Source organism: Microchirus variegatus, assembly GCF_963457635.1.
Source record: "Microchirus variegatus genome assembly, chromosome: 22".
NCBI classification, from domain to species: domain Eukaryota; kingdom Metazoa; phylum Chordata; class Actinopteri; order Pleuronectiformes; family Soleidae; genus Microchirus; species Microchirus variegatus.
In genome coordinates, this window is record NC_139823.1 from 3,419,150 (window position 1) to 3,440,977 (window position 21,828).

The window sequence follows — 21,828 nt, forward strand, 5'->3', positions numbered from 1 at the left end:
AAATTTGTAATTAAATTATTCATATTTTACTTTTAGTTTAATATATTAGTTTATGGTTTGTTACTATTTGATATTGATATGAAAATATAAATGTTTTATCTGCTATTATTAATGTGTCCAATTTTTATTATTAAGCTTTATCATCAAGTTCGTATTATATACATACAGTAGAAAATGGCTGGATGGATATTTTTTAATCACACGTTCATGAGACCTAAAAACAACAACAACAAAAAACTACTTCCTGTTTCCGCGGAAACACAAGGACCCGGAAGTTGTTCTGATTCCGCGGGTCTTTTGGGACAACTCAGTTCCGTGGTACACTGAGTGCAGAAATGGCGGGTAAGTAGTTAAATTCGTCCGTATCTCAGTTGTCCTGTCTTCCATTCACTGAATCTTCGCTGATAAATGTGGGTTTGTCCAACTTGAAGCCGACTGGCCGGTCGCGAATAGGATGGTTCTCTGTACAAAACGTAGCGAGCTAAGCTAGCTAACGTCACATTGCACAGAGAGCAGTGGGGGCCTGTCTGCAAACATTAGCATGCTATCAGGCTGTTATGGCATGTTGTGTGTTTGTGTGTGTGGACGTAACGCTCGAGTGTTTCAATGAATGGACGTACGTAAGGAGATATTTGTATTGTTGAGGCTTTCCCCTAAATGGTATGGGTATGATGTTAACCGGCTGTTCAAATAGCTGATGCTACCTTTACAGAAACGGCTGGTTCTCTTCAATGAAGAGCACGTTTGGTTTGGATTTCGACAGATAAATAGTGGCTCTCGGTTTTAAATGTGGTCCTTTGCAGCTTATCTTCACATCAGGTAGTGGAGGTTATTCAGAGTTGACGTTCACTCACGAAAAGCACCTTAACATATCTCTGTCAGTCAGTAAGAGCAAATAGTTCATTTTTATTTATAGTTTATTTGGGAGGGACAGTGAATGAACATTTCATGAATGTTAACAGAATATAGCCAGAGGCTCGTTTCCATCTGTTGTCCCCAAAGATGCTTACAGAGGCAAAGAGAAAAAAAAACATACACTCACATCCCCAGTACATCCACGTACACATGTCAAAGTAGTTCAGCTCATTTGTACACACACATACAATTCATTAGTATCGTATTCATGGTCATGAACCAGAGTCTTCTTGCTGTGAAGGCAGTTTTTTAGTTGTTTTTAAAGAGTGTGATATGTGATATGATTTATTGCATTAAAAAGTGCATTATTTTGTATTGTATATATCCTTACTCACATAATGTCTTATTAATGCTTTTGTTAAAAGCCCCTAAAGCCCCCAATTTGTAATAATAGATTTACTGTGAACTGTAACTGTAATTGAAACACACATTTTGATTATTTGCATAGCCCTATGTGGGGCATAAAGTTAGGCCCTAAAGATGGTGCCAATGCAATGTTGAATTTGGATAAAGGATTATAGGTTCCTTGAATATGTTTGGTTATCTTCAGCTGCATGGGTTTTCTTTTCTGTTTGTAAAATCATAATCTATATTGTTTACTTAATATAGCACCTTTCATAGCAACATCGTTCTCAAAGTGCATCACAGGTATGATATCTAAAATGAGTAAACATACACAATGAAACAGACCATTAGAAAGGCAAAATATGCAGGCAAGATATCGACAGTACTCTAGTTTCTAAAACTCTTATTGTGTTTAACATCAGATCTTCAAATATAAGTCAGCAAATCCTCTGTTGATCCAACCTTTCTTGATATTGGGGCGGGACTAGATAAGCTTTTGCTTCTTCCGCGAATTTAAATTCATGCCCGAAATAAACAAATCATTTGTTCATTCATTCATTCATTCATTCATTCATATTGTCCAGCAAAAATTACAAACAAGAGTTCTGCTTGTTTAATCAGTTTGTCATTTGCATAATAAGACTCTTAATGTGGATGGTTTTGCAGACAAAATCAAGTGTTTGATAACATGAATCAATACTTGCAGAATGCTTCCACCACAAAAGAAACAACAAATTGGATTGAAAAATAAGACATTAGCAGATTGATAAAAGGACAACACAATAAATCAGTAGTTGCAGCTCTTGATGAGAGTAAAGATTGTTGACAACGTCAAACATGAGAGCATTTTCATCATCTCTAACAAAACAATTTGCATTGTTATTTAAATTAGTTTGGATGTGCACTGTATGTATAATTTCTTACATTAATTGCTTGACTTCAAGTTTGATTCTGCTTTCATTTGACCGTCTATACACAAAGCTGTATTTCTTGATCCTGTTCATTTTGGCGTAATGTCTGTCTAATGAAGGAATGAATTGCCCCCAATTAACTTTGCCTTAAGTATGAGGATGTAAACACTACAGCTGTAGTTTCTTTGAGAATCAGTTTCACTAAAATAAAAACTATATACAACTGATAAATCTGTTTATTTTCTTAAGGGGTAAATACCATGGAGAAAAAGCTGGCTGAATACAAGTGTGACACCAATGAAGCTATGTGTTTGAAGCTTGGTAAGTTTTTTTTAAAAACATTTTTTTTAGCTATTTTGAAATTAATCTCTGATTCATCCATTAACCGAGCAATATCTTTTTTCCTCAGTTCGCTTTCCTGAAGATGTTGATGACGATGGCACAACATTCCACCCCGAGTTCACCCACCAAATTTATGGGGATGAGTGAGTATTTTCTTTAGAAGTAATTATCATTACTTGTTATAACTAAACAAAATATATAATTTACTAGGCTTGTGGGATATCAAAAATGTAATATTGCAATATTAGGCCACCAAAGTCTCATGATAGACAATATTATTGCCCACGCACATTGTTACCTCAAGTTGATATGAAATGATAATATGAATCATTAACTATTTTGATAACTGGTTTGAGGGTTGTTTTTAATAATCAAAACAAGTTCTCTGATTTTCCATCTTCTTACATGTGAATATTTTGTGTTTTTTTTGCACCATATAACAAATAATTGAAACTGATTAATTGTGGTTTGACTTGGAACAAATGTGTTAACAGCTTCACAGTTCATAAATGATCTAAAGTGACTATAGGACTACTATTGGTATCGGTAGATAGTTTGTGATATCGGTATGGGGCAAAAAAAAGTGATATCGTCTCATCCCTGTTCATTATTACAGACTTTACGATTAGTTATAAACATCACTTTACAAATTCAAAGTCTTACAACTAATTTACTATCAGAATGTTGTTATCATTTCTCAAAATTTTTGCTCATAGAAAACAAGTGAAGTTTGTTGTGTGTCAGTCAACATGTGCATTTTATTTTTGTTTTAAAGGGCTACAGAGGTCACTTTATTGTCTTAATGTGCTGCACAAGAGAGGCGTTACTATCGATCCTGTACAAGATGAAATTGTTGGCAGTGACACCTGTGTCTGTGTTTAGGCTTACAGCAGCATGTCGTTATGCTCCAAATTGCATTTCCAAATTAGTCAAAACTAGGATTGGATATTTTTGCTCTTGCTGCAATCAGCTCAAAGGGAACTTGGTAATTGGGGCATTAATTATTTCAGCAAGTGCAATTGCTAGTAAAGCTCAATCACACATTGCATAATGATGAAATCTACTGTGCTACAAAATGCCACCAATGTGGTGTTGAATGAAACTATGCAATGCAGTGAAATGGCCAGTCCTGCAGTAAACATCAATCTAATACTCAAGATTTCTGATACATTTTATTTACTAAGAACAATCATAATCATTTGTTGTTTTGTCCCTTTATTCAGTTACATAAAGCAGTTGTTTTATTGCTGCATTGTTATTGTTGTTATAGTCAAAATAAGTGTACTTTAAAGAGTTGTATTAATTTCACTTTCACAATCACTTTGTCTACAGTGAGGTTGCTTTTGGATACAAAGGTCTTCAGATTCAGCTCTTCTACACTGCTGGAAACCTGAGCACCCTCTTCAAAGTGAAATACTCCTCGAAAGTTACTGAGGAATTTGATTGTGTGGAGGTAGGACATGCATTTCTTTATTCTTGAAGTTCATTGGCTGTCACCTCTTTTTTAATAGAAAACAATTGACTTATACATCTAGAAGCTAAATCTAAACATTTTACACAAGTGACAGCTGAGCAAATTGAAGGTTAGCAGTTAGATGCTGATATTGCTGGGTGTGCTGCATGTACCACTTACAGAGGAAAAACAAACTGGGATACAAGACGCATTCTCAGAGTACAGCAGGATAAATCATTTCAAACCAATTGTAAAAAGGGAGAAACCGTTGAATATGCTTAAAACACCATGTCACTGTGTTTAAAGCACAGCACCGTCATGTCCATGAGAGTTAAAAGACGGCAAGTCAAACGCTGACTGTGATTGCCACACAAGTTTATGTTTAATGTCACCACACCTGAATCCAACTGAATTTTCTACTATGGGTTCAGTATTGGTTTTCTCGTCATGCTCTTGCTTATTGACTGAACAGAGTCTGCTCTGCTCATTCACCGCTGCGTGGTTTCTAACTACTACCTGCTGCCAACAGGAGAGGAGCACAGTGCTTAACAAGCAAGCAAGCAGCAGCTCCACATCTGAGACATTTTATTGGTGAAGTACGTATTTTCAAAATCCTACGACGAGGCTATTTGTTGTGGTGAACCAAAATCCCATGAAAAACCCTTGATTTAATCCCAAGCCTAAACCAAACATGTTGCATTAGCAGAAACACGCCAACCCCACACTAGATTTTGGTAATGAGTGGAGAGATGAACTCACTGTTCACCTAGGACTGCGTCCCTGTGCATGAATCGAACCTCATTGTGACGTTGGCAGACAACATCATAGTGGTCAGTCTGATCAGTGGACCATCTGGCTGATTGGGCACCAAGAAGACCAAGGAGCTTCTTGTGGACTACAGGTGGCATGGACACTACTTGCGCACTCCACTTACCATCAGAAGGAGTGAGGTGGACTGTGTCTCCAGCCTCTGGGAGTCCACATCACTGATGACCTAACCTGACACACCAACACATACAGTCTGGTAAAGAAAGCACCAGGGTGGCTGTGGGTCCTTAAAAAGTCTTAAAAAGTCGTAAATCAATTTTCCTAAAAATAAGGCCATAAAAGTATTAAATTGTCTTAAATTCAGATTGCAGGGGTCTTAAATATTTGTGTGTCATGTCACCGCGAATATGCGGTCAATCTGTTCTGCTCGTTCTAATATCTTTTTCCCGATATCCGCTGCGTTGTCTGTGGGCTTGGTCAGAGGCTGTAACGGTACACACAGTTGGGTGACAAGTGAAAGACGAGACCCAATCACTGCCGCTGATAGAGTCTGGGTCTCGTCTTCAACTCGTCACTAGCCTACTGCGCAGCTTTTGATGACTTAGGCTAAAGCGTCTACAGATGGCGGGCAGCATTGATTAACCACTCGAACAACATGGGAGAGTGCAAGTTTAATCACAAATGGCTTGAAAAGATTTAGTATTCTTGGTTGAGGTCGGTGCCTGGCAGCGCGTATGAAGCTAGCTGCATCATATATCGTAAACATGTTCCACTTTTGATATGCATTTCCATTGTAAGTTTGGTCTTAAATTTCATTTAGAGATGGTATTAAAAGGTCGTAAAAAGTATTAAATTTAACTTGTTTACATCTGTAGACGCCCTGAGCACATTATTGACTGTACTTTCTCCAGCCATTAAGGAAAGCTCTGCTTTCTACCAGAGCTCTAACAAACTTCTACAGATGCACTACCGAGTTCATCCTAACAGCTGCATCACAGTGTGGCATAGCAATTACACGGCAGCTGATAGGAGGGCCCAAAACATCATTTCGTGCCCACCTCCCCTCCATCACAAGCATAGCCAGGAAGCACATCCAGAGAAAAGCTCCTAGAATCATAAAAGACTCCTCCCACTCAAACCACAGACTGTTCTCTCTGCTCCCCTCAGTAAGGAGGTACAGGAGCCTCCGCTCCCGAACCAGTCGACGGAAGAACAGCTTCTTTCACACAGCCGTCAGTCTTAGTATTAAATCGTCTGGATCATGACAATAACACAATTTCACAAGCTCCCAGGGACTGGACTAAAGTTCATTCACATAATCACTGTGTATTTCATTTGTAAATAACACCTTGTGTATACATAATATGTGTATATATTGTATATATTTGCACCTCCACATTTACCTGGACTATTGATTATTATTATGTATACACCTGTGAATAGCAAGCACTGGATTTAATGCCAAACTTCATATCATTGTACTGTACAAGTTCTGTACTTTTCAATGACAATAAAGTTGAATCTTATTAGGGGAAGACAGGATTTAGAAACCCATTTGGTGTTTCTAATATTTTCCTAATTTTGTCTACCCCATCATGTACAGTACAATGGAACAAAGATTACATGATATCCATCCAACTATACTGCTTATCCTTTGAGGGCCATGGCTATAGCTGTAGTCAATCCCTGGTGATATTTTGTTCAAGGCGAGGACCCTGCACTGCCTGTATGATGTATTTACAATATTTTATTTAAATACTCTTTTTGTCTAAACAGCCCTCTTACCTGTGCTGTGACTCAGTATTGTATAGTAGTTAACATTTTTGTTAATCCGAAGATTACAAAAAGCGTTTTTAATGTATTTTGAGTGTAGTTCGGTAACTGTTGGTTTTCAAAACCCAGTGTCACATATAATTTGTTTTTGAAAGCTAACACTGGCAAAAGTGAAAATTGCTGGGGTTTAATATTATTTGTCAAACACGTTGAAAGTCAATGATGACACATCAGCACAATATATGTAATTATTAATCTGAAGATGAATAAATCAAACTCTAAACTATGACAGGCAAACACCAGGACACTTCACAGAGTAGCTGCAACAAAAAAGCTAAGCCTATTTTTAGTTGGATTTCTGAAGATGCTCTTTTGTCGTTTTTGGTAGTTTTTTGTTTCTTCACTTACTGAAGTAACTCAAACCCTCTCTGGGTGGTGATGTTATTCCTGTAAGACATGTCCTTTTTTGTTATACTAAATCTCATCTCACCATGGTCCTTTTGTGTCGGGGAACACTAATCCTACTCCTCCCTGCTGGAAGAGTAGGGTTTTAAATATGTCTGAACATGGGGTCTAATATGAAACATTGATTTTCAGAGGTTTGTGTGATTCAATCAGCAGGGAGAGTAATGTGACATGGTTGGATATCTTGTATATACATTTCCTGGATGGAATTGGTGTTCAAAAAATCAATTATAAGTCTGATTGTCTGTGAAATCGTTTTACTTAAACTGCACTTAGTTTATATAACAACTGATTATTTCATTAATCAGTCAGATAATGGCTTCTTATGATCGTGTTCATTTGAGAGTGGCACTGCTTGGCACGTACAACCCTCTACCTTTAGCTGTAGCTGCTATACTTAAGAGCTTATATATAAACGGCTAGTGTTTTGACAAAAACAGTCAAGCAAAAATACTCCTACTGATTTCTCCTTCTAAAATAGTCACTGGCAACTTTGCATATTTCCTGAAATTGTAAATGCAAAAAATGTGTAGAATAAGTTCTAAAATGATCCTTTTTGTGGACCAAAATGCATGTCCCAATCAGATGTTTTGGTCCCTGAGTATCTGCCAATACCGAGTCCTGATCTGATACTTGTATTTTGTAGATAATGCAGTACACCATTTAAAATAAATAAATAAAATAATACTGTAAAATAAATAATAGTCCTGACTGGCGGTTAGAGAGAAAGAAGAACAGACTACTGCTGTGAGGCTGCAGTTACTGCTGGTAGAGCTAGGAGGGCAGGGCTGTAGTTGTTGTTTGTGTACACGCGTCATTAGACTGTGACCAAAATGGTGAAAATGTCACTTGTTTATCTGGTAGTTTGATACATATTGTATCATGTATACACACACATACATATACTGTATCTCTATCCATATATTTGAGTGTATGTATTCTGTGCAAACAGCAGGCGTTTGTGTTGTAAACTCAAGTTATAGTGACGTTCACTGACTTGGTCCCCACTAAATCACACATTTGTATGTGTGTTTGTTCTCTAGCTCTGATCTAATACTTGACATCGGGACATTCTTAAACCTCACACGGATGTAATAAACCTGTGGATGGACTTAAATCATGAAAGAAAAACATATAACAGTGATGGTTCTGTTCAGAGTGATGAGCACCACATCACTTGGTCTGGTCGCTCCAAAAAAGCTACCAATTTACTGTTTTTAAAACATAGACAGAGCCATTAGACTTTTAGGGAACATGGATTGAAGCTGATATTTGAACTGAAACGTGGCGGCGTGCCTCACTGTCTCTGTGTGCCACTACTTAGTGTGCAGCGTTGACCCCCGAGTGTTCACCTTGTTAAGGGTTTGAGTGCAGCTGGTGTAGAGGTAGGGAGTGAGGGAGCAGCAGAGTTCAGGCTGCATCTGAAGAGTGTTTGTCTCTGAGTGCATGGGGATGGTCGGGGTGTGGTGCAGCTGGTGAGAGAAGAGAGCAAGAGACGAGGGGAGGCAGACATGGAGTTTATGCAGCTGCCATGTTGATACAAGTCTCTAATCAAATATCACCTTCTCTCCTTTCAAATTATCTCAAAAACACGTGCTACTGGACATCCCATTGAAAAACACTGGAGATAATGCCAGAGCGTTAGAGCGCATGGGTTGGACATTGCTGAGTGTGCTTGTAGTGGTTAAATTGTGAATTATCAAATATATCTTTGGTGGAAAATCTAAATCAATTCTTTAAAATGTAAGAATAGGAAAATGACTGTGAATTTTGAATGTGGTGTCATATTTGAATACGATCAAACTGATTAAATTATACAACAAAACAAATTAGATAGTTTGTTGTCCCTTTGTTCTTATTGTTAAAAATCAAAGACATTAACAAAATGTTCTAAAGGCAGATTGTTAAGTCATATTCATGCCAATCTAAGGCATCTATTATGGGAGGCTGTGCAATTCAGTGTCTAGTATGCAGGAGAGTGCCAAGGACAAAGGGACTTGTTTGTCCTTGGCCTTTTAAGTATGCTCCTTGTTCCTTAGAAATGTGGCTGAACAATTACAATGGTTAAGAGGCATTCAGCTGCAGGTGCATTACTTCCAGTTAGATATTAGCTGATGTCTGAAAGGGGGAATTAGCAGTATGTTGTATTAGCCTTTTGTAGTGCATTTTGCTCAGACCTTCTTCATTTCCCAGTTTTCAATGCAGAGCAGCAAGGGTCTCTGTGCCGAAATAATGCCCATCACACATGTAAATGGTGTGAATGGGCTGCTCAGCAAAGTGTTCTCATGTCAATCCTTGTGGAAATGGATACAATGCAAACATTACAGCTGAACTAACCACACGTTGCACTGAGTAAAAAGTCTAAGGGTAGGGTCCCTTTGTCTGGGGCTCTTTGAAAATGCAGGGGCAAATTCATTTGATTGGGTTCACTTGGCAGGATTAGAGGAGAGGCCTCTTTTATGGATGCCCAAAGGTTTGTTAAGTTGAGATCAATTCATAAGATTTTATTTCCCAGTGAGAAGCAGAAATGCTTTTGTTGTGGCAACTTCATCACATATTCATGGTTTAACATAAGCAGTAAATGTACTGATTTAAGTGGTCTTTTCCCAGGAAGGGGAGGGGGAGCACAGCTTTGGTCTCTGCTCAGCTGACAGTTTTAATTGCCTAATGGTTTTCTTTTCATCGGCACAACACGTATATTCTTCCACTTCCATTTTCTTGGACTGTCTTTCTACTGTATCTTGTGCTTTTATCCGTCTGAAATTTTTGTCGCGTTTACTAAATCAATTCACATTTTGTTATCCAGCCTGATGATGTCGAAGGGAAGATCCGGGAAATTGTTCCCGCTGGGTTCACCTGCAACACGGACGACTTCATCTCCCTGCTGGAGAAAGAGGCTAATTTCAAACCCTTTGGCACACTGCTTCACACCTACACAGTCCACACCGAGGAGGCCGAGGAACTCACGTACCAGATCCACAAGGTATGTTTGGATTGTAGTATTTTTTTAAATTTTGTAGTTAATCAGATGGTAGAGATGAGATTCTGTTCCAAACCATGTCAAACATTTATTTTTGTTGTTTTTGTCCCAGGCTGACATCAACTGCCCGGGATTCCAAGAGTACCACGAGCGCCTGCAGACCTTCCTCATGTGGTTCATAGAGACAGCGAGTTTCATCGACACAGACGACGATCATTGGGACTTCTTTCTTGTGTGAGTGCCCTCCTTAATTGACATCAACCCCCCCCACCTTCCTTCAACCACCTCCCTTCGTGCACCCACCCCTATGCCGAAGCTTTATTGTGTCATTGAAAAACAAAGCCCCCCTTTGAGGCGCTTGTGACCAATTACCAGGCCAGTTTGATTATATTTCCCCCTGTAGGAGAATTGTTGATCAGGCAAGAGCTTCCTTTGTGCCGAAAGCCCTTTTCAGATTTTTCAGGGGCAAGAGCTGAATTGAATACTGTTGTCTTTTGAAACACTGGACAATATCTTAACAGTAAAAAGAGCCTCTGCCAGTGTTTTCTTTACCCTGGCACCTATTAATACTGACAATGGGGAAAATAGACTGAAGTGATTTTGAGGAGCTCAGTCCCTCCTCCAGCTCCTTCTCTTCCTCTAAGTTGCAGTACTCCAATTAAGTGCATAATGTATTCAGGTTGTAGCAGGTGTACCAATTGGGCCTTGGCTACTCTAACATGCTGACGATGTGGGGGTGAAGGGTGGGCACGAGAATAGAGAGGCTCAAATGGTCACTGGATGGGAGTGTGCCTGTAATTGACCTATTTGCCTTTGTGTTTTATCCGCAGATTCGAAAAGTACAATAAAGATGGGGAGACTCTCTACGCAACTGTTGGCTACATGACAGTTTATAATTACTACGTGTACCCAGACAAAACCCGACCACGTGTAAGGTAATTGCTGGGGCAGCACGTGCCTTCCCATTCTTTTGTCTGAAAAGGGAGTGGAAAATTATACATTTCTTTATCCTCTCCCCAAAGAGCCCAAATTACTGGCTTATATACCCAACCATTCAGCCAGATTTAGTTTCATTACCAAACCAGGATGATTTATATCTGTAAACAACTTTATAGATAAGCTTTTGATGTGATGTGATTTGATTTGATGCATTAATGGGTCACGGTAACAATCTATTAATTCCTGCTTTCAGTCAAAGACTTTCTGTTTCTGCTCAGTCTGTAGTTTTTAAACTAACCTTTTTCCTCATTGGCCTTATGTTTACATCTCTCTCTGCCCTTTTAACTAAAAAGCCAAATGCTGGTCCTGCCTACGTTCCAAGGAGAGGGTCATGGAGCCCAGCTCCTGGAGGCAGTGCACAGATTTTATTGCAGCCTTCCCAAAGTGCAAGACATCACAGGTGAGCGCCCACAAATAGTTTTAATGATTTTCCTCTGTAGTTTAGTTAATTTTGAAGGGCTAACATGTAAACTGCAATATTCTGACGCTCTGTTGAAGCTAGCTGCATCAAATGATTTCTATAAAGACAGTGGATGAATACTAACGAGGCATCTCAGCTCTTTCTCTGTCACACAGGAATCCTTAAAAAACAACTTAAAAATTAACCGCCTAAATTGATAGAAAGTTAATTTCTTTACCTCAGTTCAAAGCAAAGTTTTGAACATTTTTAGAAAAACATTCGAATGTCTGTTTTTATAGTCATAGTTTATAGCCTGCTCCCTAAAAACACACTCTTCTTTGTTGTTGCATTTGTAAGGACACTCGTTGACATAATGCATTCCCTAGCCCCTCACTCAAACTAAATGCCTAAACCCAACCCTAAAACCAAGTCTTAATCCTTAGAAGCCCTTTGAAGATGGTTCAAGTATTTTGAACCTAAATTTGGTAGTGAATGGGCTCCATGTGTCTATTTCAAATGAATTGAAAACTATAAGATTGACACATTGCTAACGTATTTAAATGATATGCGGTTGTTTTTTGTTTTATTTTTTAGCTGAAGACCCTTCTGAGAATTATGTGAAGCTGAGAGACTATGTGCTGGTCAAGCTTTGTCAAGGCCTTCCATCCTTCGCTGTGGACAAGCTGTGCGTTGGCTTCTCAGCTGACATGTTCAAAGAGGCACAAGACAAGCTGAAAATCAACAAGGTGACACACGAGGATGCAACTAATGTCTATTTCTTTCAATTAACCATACATGGCGACTAAAAATGTCAGAAATACTTTACTTCCAGTTGCTTATTTAGTAGTTGCCTGTTTCCCCACCTGTTCTTGTTTGGAAAAGAAAAAGAAGAAAACTTTCTCCGATGGATTGCAGTTTGCTGCTTTGCATGCAAATTTTGTTCTATACCAGTTCCTTTAGCTACTTTAAGCAGTAAATCTTTGAAAGGACAAAGTTGTGACTTACCATGAGAAAACATTGCTGTTTGTACAGATATGTTAGAAGCCTGATTTATCATTCACTCTAAATAGCTTACAATTTCCTGTAGCCATTGTGCTGTGAAATGAGTTAGGTTCCTGTTGAGGCATAATGATGTACATTAAAAATAATTATATGGAAAAAGGGTTTTGATTTTTTTCTCTTTTCTTCTTCCTTTTTCCTTCTACAGAAACATGCGAGGCGAGTGTACGAAATTCTGCGTCTTAGAGCCACAGACATGAGCGATGAAGAAAAAGCAAAGGAATACCGTCTGGAGGTGAAGAAGAGGCTATTTGGTCCATACAGGGTGAGGTTTTAGTCTGTAAACCTGCAAAGCAGTGTACCATGTATGATGATGTGCAGTGATGCAGTCTCGGTGACAGATCTGTCAAACTGTCAAACAAGAATGCAGTGGTGCAGCCTTCTTCCTTCTTGTGAGCATAACATTACAGCTTTTCAGTGTGGGAAGCAAAGTGTCCCATGTGCAGCAGACACTTGTTTATTATGTTACCCTTTTAAAAGATCAAAAAATGATCTTGTGAAAATTGATAGATTATTAGTGCCATACTGTTACAGTCACAGTGAGGCACACCTGCTGCTACCAGAGCGTTTTCTCCTTCTTTTCAGACCTAAGTCTGGATTTGCATGAAAGTGTGTGTAAAGTACTTTGTCAATAAGCTTCTTCGATTCAGACTTGTGTAGTTTTATTATTGCGGCACGCTTTGAACGTCATCAGAAAAACTGCAATTTTATCAAATTGCCTATTTATTATTCTCTCGTGTATTTCTGGGAAAGTTGTCATTCAGTGTGACAGATTTAAGTCTGCTGATCAAAGAACCAGGAGCTTCTCTTGATTCTCTTTCACCAGACTTGACAATAAGAAACACTGCCTCGATCTCTGTGCTGCAGCACCCCTGCGATCCTGTTTGCTTATGACGTTTCATATTTGAGCTGCTCACTAAGACTTCACATATCAGCCATTAGAGACTGTGCTGTCAGACGGGGAAACCACTAAAAAAAAAGCAACTCGGTATCTGACATGGAAAAGACCTGTGTGATGAGGAGGAGGAAGGAGGGAAGCAGGAATTTCTTTGGCGGGTGGCAAGAAAATATCTGGTGACCAGATGCGGACCATTTTCTCTTCCCCGAGGAGATGTGGTGTGCAGTTAGTTGAGCAGCAGAGACTGTTGCACTGTGAGATTATACATTTCTGCTTGTTCCCCACTGACCATGTTTGCATTCATATGCATACGAGCAGCAAAATGAGAGCTTGTTCATCTGTGTCCAGAACTGATCTCTGCGTGTCCGCGGGGTCTTAAAAAGCATTAAAAGTTGATAAATTAATTTTGGGAAATTTAAGGCCCTTAAAAAGTATTAAAGTCTTAATCACGATTTCATGAGGTGGTAAACTTTGTCCATAGAGTTTGAGAAAAAGTATGTATGAATGTATTTATTCTCCTCCCCGCTTTCGTTAAAAACGATGCGCTGCAAGATCAGCTTGTGCTGGCGTGAAATAATATCCAAAATCACACGAAATAAACTCCAAAATCGTCAGACATTGGAAAATGTACGTTGAGTGCAAACTTAAACTGTTTTGTAAGTTAAATATGTGTTGCCGATTACAGCTTGAAGTGGCGATAAGTCTTAAAAAGGTATTCAAATTAACTTCAGGATTCCTGCATATACCCGGTTATCTGCTAGGCTTACTTTAGGAGGGATGTGTTCATCTCTCTTGTAAAATCTAAAGGTAAACTTACAACTTAATAAAGCTTTTAGATATTCCTCAAGTGGTGGTACATCAATATAAATAAAGCTTAAATTTCTCTCCACATTATTGTTAATAGTTAAAATACTTGATAATGAAGGGTGTGTATTTATCATCAGGATTGATAGTGAGTGTAAAACTTTCAGAACAAACCACAAGGGTTCATTTGCAGCTAATTTATATCACTGTAAAGTCATATTGAGATTAAATTCTCTCAAGTGAGACCTAGAGAGGACATCATAGCAGCATCATACAGAGTACAATTTGACAACATGAACAAATATCAGAAAAACTTTTATTAATCATTGGCTGCCAATGAGTTACAAATACAACCATTAACTGCCAATGACGTCTGATGAAAGAAGAGTCTACTCCTTCTTGTGGTGTTTGTTAGAACACATTGTTTTGTGGGTCTTGGAAAATCAGTCAAAATGCTGTAAAACGCTTGGCAGTTCTGTGCTAAAAAAGGAAAAAAAAAGTACAACTAATATAGACAAAGTACAAGACGGCAGTAATTAGGAATACATTTGTCAGTTAAAGCAACTTCAGCTCACAGTGACGACTTCCTTTATTTTACATTTAAAATCTTTAAAATGTTTTGAGTTTGAATTTGGACTGAGGATCTTCCAGGAGCAGGGACTACATTTGGAGAGGCTTTATTTGCATGTCTCTGCTCTTCTGACAGAGGGCCTTTCAAACTGTGAATGAAAAGACCTAATATTATGACTGCTTTTGTAAGAATGAGGAATCAAGCAAGTAGGAAATTTGCCCGAGATAACGAAATAAATTAAAGTATATCGATGTTAAAGCCTTCGCAGATTGAGGCATGTCCCTCCTGCAAAGCACAGGGATGGGTCCTGAAAGCAGATCTGGTGATGAGGCAAACCTGTAAATTGTATTTATATGCTGCTGTAGGAAATAAGCAAACATTTTTTTTTACAACATGAGTATTTTTATGTGTTTGTGTTGTGCAGAAGAATCAGAGGGAGCTGACAAAAATGAGAAAGTGCCTGCGGCCGGAGGAGATGGTGTCCCACATGGGTCAGATGGACACTAAGACGCAGCACGAGGAGCTGGAGAAGAGTTATCAGGATGTTGTGGAAGACTACAGGAGAATCATTGAGAGGCTTGCGACACACGCTTAGACGCTGCTGGCCTGGAGTCCACCCTCATCAAATTCAGGTGGTGTGTCCTGTCTGTACAAAGCCCACATCATCACAGACTTTAGCTGTGACTGAGAGGAAACTCTGAGGAAACCACTGAGTTAATTCAGGAGTATTACAAATGTATAGAAACTGGTGTAGCAGTGATAGGTCCCCAGTGGAAAAAGGCCCGTTTCCCAGCTGAGGTTGATACAGTTGTGGAGGAGAGCGGTGCACGTGAGACGACTTCCTGTCACCTGTCTCGCGCGTTTAATCACGTTTTGTGACGTTTAATGATATGTAGTATTTCACAGGTGAAAGAAGGTCCACCGTCACGCAGAGACACCTCGCTTCTTCTCCATCACAGACATTTTTTAAGGATCACAGACAAAACAAAACACTTTTGTGATAACAGTTCCCGATGTGTCTGAAGCACTTCATATTGAAAATTGAAAAAAAAAAACTGGTTTTTGTATATTCCTCAAATGGCAAGTCTTATTGAATAGAGGAAAATAAAATGGCAGATCTTGTTTTTTGTCATTTATGGTGTCATTTATTTTTGGCATTTTTAGAACGTGGATTCTGTGTATTTAATGAGACAGAATATTCTATAACAATACTGTTCTAGAGATTTGAGGGAGACTTTCATACATATTAGCATGTAGTTTTACTAGAACACACATGAAACTGCCATAAACAGAATATAAATATTGTTGTTTTTTAGAGTTTGTCCTCTGGGAACCAAGAATATCCATTCCAAATTTCTTAACATTTTGAGACTGGGTTCCTCCATGACTTTGAGGACCTGATGATACTGTCGCTTCATCGTTGGTCCAAACTGAAAAACAAACAAACCTCATGTATATCAGCGGAAATACTAAATACACCAGGAATTTTGAGGCCTTTGAGTGTTTTGGATCGTTTGTGCTGTTGGCCTCTTTACAGAACCAGAGGTTTTTAGGTTTTTTTTCCAATTCGAGACACGGTGGTTGGCCAAGGAAACTCGGTGTGGCATGTGCTTACTTCCTTTTGCAATCTGAAGATTTCCAGCAGTGCCATCAGAATTGGCAGAAACCTGTGGGACCCAGGTACACCCATCTATTTTCCAGAGGAGTCTGGCCTGAAGTGGTCTTCATGGAAGTATTGCAGCCAAAAAACCAATCATCTGACATGGAAACAAGTCCAAGTAACTGAAATATGCACCAAAACATAAGTGGGGTGCAGAAAAAATGGCAGCAAGTGCTCTGGAATGATGAGTCAAAATTTGAAATGTTTGGCTGTATCAGAAGGCAGTTTGTTCGCCGAAGGACTGGAGAGTGGTACAATATTGACCATCTGCAGGAAACGGTGAAGGACAACAACCTTAAACATACAGCCTTTGTCATTAAGAACTATCTTCACAACTGTCTCCAACATAAACAAAAATAATGAGTCCTGGAAGTCATGTGCCGCACAGAGCCCTGGTCTCAACGTCAGCGAGTGTGTCTGCGATTACATGAAGATGAGGAAGAACTTAAGATGGCCGACATCCACATAAGATTAGTTCTCCGAGGACTTTGGAACAACTTTCTGCGGAGTTCCTTCAAAAACCATGTGCAAGTGTACTGAGAAGAAGTGATGCTATTTTGAAGGCAAAGGGTGGTCGCACCAAATATTGATTTGCGTTGGATTTGTTTTCTCTTCAGTCACTGCATTTTGTAAATTCATTAAAAAAAGGAAACAGAATTTATGTTTGTGAAAATACTCTTAATTTACAAAAACTTTTGCATGCATTGCATACCCTGCAAACAAGTTTACCTGACCATTCTGCTTTAATTACACCTGCTCCTGCAATCCTTACCTTAGTCATATTATGTAAATAAGAACTTGTGCTTAAGCGGACTTTTTTCCCCAGGATGATACTGTTGATCTTGACAACAAAACAAAAATGTTGTGTTAACTTTTTTGAGCTAAATGTAGCTCAAAAAAGTTGCACCTTTGCCATTTACAGTGTTAGTGGAACGTGTGTCATTAACACTGTAATGGAATATCAGTGTGAGTGTATGAGGAGTGTTCCCACACTGATTTTACACATTTTTATAGAGCTGCAACTAACCATTATTTTCGTAATCCATTATTCTGTCAATTATTTTCTCGATGAATCGTTTGGTCTATAAAATGTCAGAAAATGTTAAAAAATGTTGATCAGTGTTTGTCAAACTTTTTCTCTAATGTATTGTTTTTGTCCACAAACCAAAATGATTCAGTTTTAATGATTTCTTTGTTATGTGGAGCAAAGAAACAAAGAAAATATTCACATTTAAGAAGCTAAAACAATCAGAAATCTTGTTTTAATCATGAAAAAGGCTTCAAATTGATTATCAAAATAGTTGAAGATTGATTTAGTAATTGATTAATAATCTATTAATTGTTTCACCTCTGCGTTTTTACTGACACCACTTTCTGGTAACGTTGCACAATTATTCTTTAATACCAGGTAAATGGATCCACAAGCAGATCAGTAAATTTGACTTATTTAACATAAGTGAAGTGCATTTTTGGTCTTATCCTCCCAGGTTGCTACTGTCAAACCGATTGATCGATTTGATTGAACAAGTCACCACTCAAATATCCCCTTTAATGCATGTGAGACTGAATGTAAACGATGCACGCCACAGTACAGCCGTTCATGTTTCATTTGAAATGTTTTCTAGCTGCTCCGACTGACCTGATTAATGCATTTCCCAGTGTATTTTAGTCATTGTAGGGAAGTAATTCTGTCCAGGCAGCCTCTTGCAGCCAACGCAACTTCTGATTGCCGCTGATGTTGAGTGTTACACTAATGACTATTATGGATTTCAATTTATCACCTTTGTGCCACTGCATTGCCCCTGCTTGTGCATATCGCTGTAATGACTACCCATTGTACTTTATAATACTTTAGCACATTGCTACTAAATGAGGGCTGTCGAGTTAATTTTCAATTTTTTTTTCCCCTCTCCACTCAAACAAGACCAAACCTTGGAACCCTTCACATCTCTAATTCAGATTGATTGAATCCACTCATGGCCACAAGGGGCCTCATCTCACTGTAGTTTCCTCTGCTTTTTCCACTACGAGTGCACATTTCATTGCACTGCACAGGCTCAGCTGACCGACCTGCGAGTGGGTAGTGTCATTATTGTTTCGCAGGTTTGCTGTTTTATGTGCCGTCTCATTTAGTCCAGTAGCAGTAGGTGACTGTTGTTTAATAGCGTTTTTAATGCATCATGCTGCTGCAGCTACACCGATTTTCACATATCTGGTGGACCAGGAGAGTGTAAACTAGTATGGACGTGGATTGTTTTGGATGATTTGCAGGCCTTGGTGCAGTTGTCAGAAGGTTGTGAAAGCCCTTTTTGCTCCTTCAGACCACACAGTTTCAGTTTACAGAAGCCTAATTATCTCCCTCCCCACTGTTCACACAGTCTTTCCTGAACCCTCATGTCCTATTGCACCTGCCTTGAAACACTCCGAGCACTGAGGACATTGTTTTATTTAAAGGTAAATGTCAGCGTCTCCAGTGCAGACTCCAGGAAGTTGATATGGTTTTTGTATGAATTTTGTATGAAAACAAGTCTTAATTTTGTTTAGTAAGATTTGCAGGTGCTGGCGGTTGAAGAGGAATTCCTCTTCCAGGAATACCAAGCTATTACCTGGATATTATGTTGAAGGTATTGAACGTTTATATATTATCTCAACACACTATTATAATTAGAGAAAAAAGATCTTATTTACCTCCCTATTCTCACACTCTTACCATGTTGTTTACTGTTATGTAAGAGTTACCAGATAACAGTCTTTTCATCGAACCAAACAAATAACACTTTATTTAAGAGAATAATTTAGCCGTTTACATAAATAATCATTATTCCGCACAGCACGTTTGATACAGTGTGCATCACAAGTGTTTATGATGCTAGATTATAGGCTCCACTGCTCTTAATACTGTTTTGACGACTTTGAAGAGCTTGATTTCAGTAGCTTTTGAGGATAATGGTTTTGGTAAACAATCATCAGCGGTTCAGTCTTTTTGTCATCATTCACCTGTCAATCAGCGCTGAAGTTGTCGCAGGTTACAAAGCGGTTGCGTCATGCAATCGTGATTGCGAACGCTTCTCTGTGAGAATGCGTCTCTTCAAGCTCGTTGAGCAGTTCAAAATGTGGCTTTGCAGTTTTAACAACAAAGCCACATCCAGGGAAAGAAGTCTGTGATTTAGCATTTCACCTTTTACCCCCTTCTGCAGTTCATCAGCCATTCAGGTGCAGTGAATCGACATCTAAAGAAGGCAGGTCACTTTCTTCCAGGCTATTCCTGTGGATCCAGCAGTTTGGCCCTGCGTCGCTGTGCTTTTGTAAGTGGGACACAGTCTATCCATTATGTTGTGTCAGAGTAGAGAAGTAGGAGGTTGATTTATGTCTGAAACTCTCATGGGTTTCAGTCTCCACTTTCTCACATTTCATATTTCACAAGAAGGAACAAAATTGAATGAACATCCATTAGTGCCTGCATTTTTTTTCCCTCCCCATTTTCCCCCCTGTCATGTTTTAGCATGCTTAATCATGCCAATAATTTCACCTGCATTAAAGCAGATAGAATGGCTCCAGGCCATTATTCTGTGAAATTCTGCGAAATGGTAACAACAGTATCAAGCTTGACTTGAATATTTGGTTTCACCTGTTGGCATTTCTGCTACTGTTACCTTATGGCGCCTCCACTTCTCTCTCCACAGAGGCAGACAGTCGGGGCGTTTTTGGACTGGAGCCCAGCTGTACTGAGGGACCTGCTGAACATGATACCTGTGTGGAGGAGCTCCAGCGTCTTAGCCCCCAGGTTCCCAGGAGAGAGGTGGGCATGAAAGTTGGAGTCACCCCCACCCTTTTTGCACACCACACCCTCCCACCATCACAGCTCTTCTTATTGTGCTCCCGTTTCTTTTTGGCGTCTTGGTTACCGTCGCATACCCGCAGGCACCCTGAGCCCCCTCTTCACTGTCAGTGAACCTGGCCTGTTTCTTTTCTCTGCTAAACGAGTCCTCTTTAAGATAAAGTGTGATGCGCTGACAGCCCGGACCAAAACAGTGTAAAAGAAACCAAGTTTGACATCTTTTAATTGTGCGTCAGAAAGCAGAGATTGTGGTTTCTCGGACTGCGCTCAGATCATGCTCCTGATATGGTAATTTGCTCAAGTGAAGGATGTGATGAAAGTGGTTGGTGTTGATAGTTTCGCAGTAGACGTCCCTGGAGTCCACTCTGCTGGTTCCTGTCTCTCTTAATCACGGCATGATTTGTCACGAAGTGCAGACTTAAATTGTATTTGTTTCGCTAAATCACCTTCAGTGTCAGCAAAAATAAAAAAAAATAGCAGCAGCAGCAACCGCAGAGTTTCTTACTTCTGACAGAACAAGTTGTCACACAGGAAATCTTTAATCGCATTCAATAAACTGCCACAACTGTTCAGTCAGATTTAAAACAAATGGCAGATGTCCATGAAAGTGCCAAGTGCCAGATTTCCTTTTCTTACATTTATGGCCATTGATTTCCATCTGTGAACAACCAGAGCCTGTGGTTGTGATTGCATCCGTCTGCTAAATGATTTGGGATCAATGTGCACTTCAAATGAAGCGTGCATTAAGTCAGATCTCTATTCAGACGACACCAAAATAGATCAGTTGGTGTCTATAAAGCACATGAGTGACAGTCAGTGAACCAGTGCATGAGGACACATTAGTAGTTTTGTCACTATGCATCATTTTACGAATATTATAGAAATACTTATCCCCTTTATGGCGACCTGATAAAGATTATGTAGCTTATTGAAAGAACTGAAATGTAATACAACCTTCTTTTTTCTCTTTTCTTGTGTCTTTTTAATTAATTTGAACAAATGCAAATGACCCAATGCCTTCTGGGTAATCATACTACATACAGTATAATCATCACTGAAGGGAAACCTGCTGTGGCATTTGGTTTTCATTGACTCCGTGTGCTGCACTAAAATATGACATAACAACCGCTCGGAATTTGTCGAAAAATCCGCGGAGGACTAATTTTCAATTTGTACTTTAATAAAAATGAGCTGTGAGTAATTACTGGGTGGAAGAATGGGAAACATTCATTTGTCAATGTTCTGCACAGCGTGAAGGGTTTGATTGTGTCGTTATTTCTGCAAAAGAAATCAACAGAAAACATCAGCAGTGGGCTTTAGTGCACATGTTGATCTGCACATGAATGACCTCCTTGAGAGAGCTGGGTTTTCTTAAGACTGACTTTTCTTGTACTGCAAGGCCCCGTCTGCGTATTAATCTCCTAAATGAGGCATGCTGTGTGGAGTTGGATGAACATTTTGCTTTTCTAAATGGAGTTTTCTTATTAAAACCATCCCATTAGGCTGTAATCGGTGCTATCTGAGGCCGGGACAGTAGGCGTACGGGGAGGGGAGCGAGATGTCAGACTGAGATGATATCATGGCTGAGGAGACAGGAAGCCTCTGTTTAATCTTGTCAGGTTAGAGATCGGAGCTGCGATCGAGTCG

The 21,828-nt window shown here is 39.3% G+C and overlaps 1 protein-coding gene across 1 annotated transcript; it reads left to right on the forward strand.

Annotated features, from left to right (window-relative positions):
* The first annotated feature begins 253 nt into the window (after window positions 1-253).
* hat1 (histone acetyltransferase 1) lies at window positions 254-15,724 on the forward strand. The gene is made up of 11 exons (XM_083908249.1): window positions 254-342; window positions 2,421-2,492; window positions 2,581-2,656; window positions 3,846-3,966; window positions 9,779-9,955; window positions 10,065-10,186; window positions 10,783-10,887; window positions 11,245-11,351; window positions 11,946-12,097; window positions 12,559-12,675; window positions 15,108-15,724. The coding sequence occupies exons 1-11, from the start codon at window positions 336-338 to the stop codon at window positions 15,276-15,278; spliced, it is 1,227 nt and encodes a 408-aa protein (XP_083764375.1). The 5' UTR covers window positions 254-335; the 3' UTR covers window positions 15,279-15,724.
* Window positions 15,725-21,828: the final 6,104 nt, after the last annotated feature.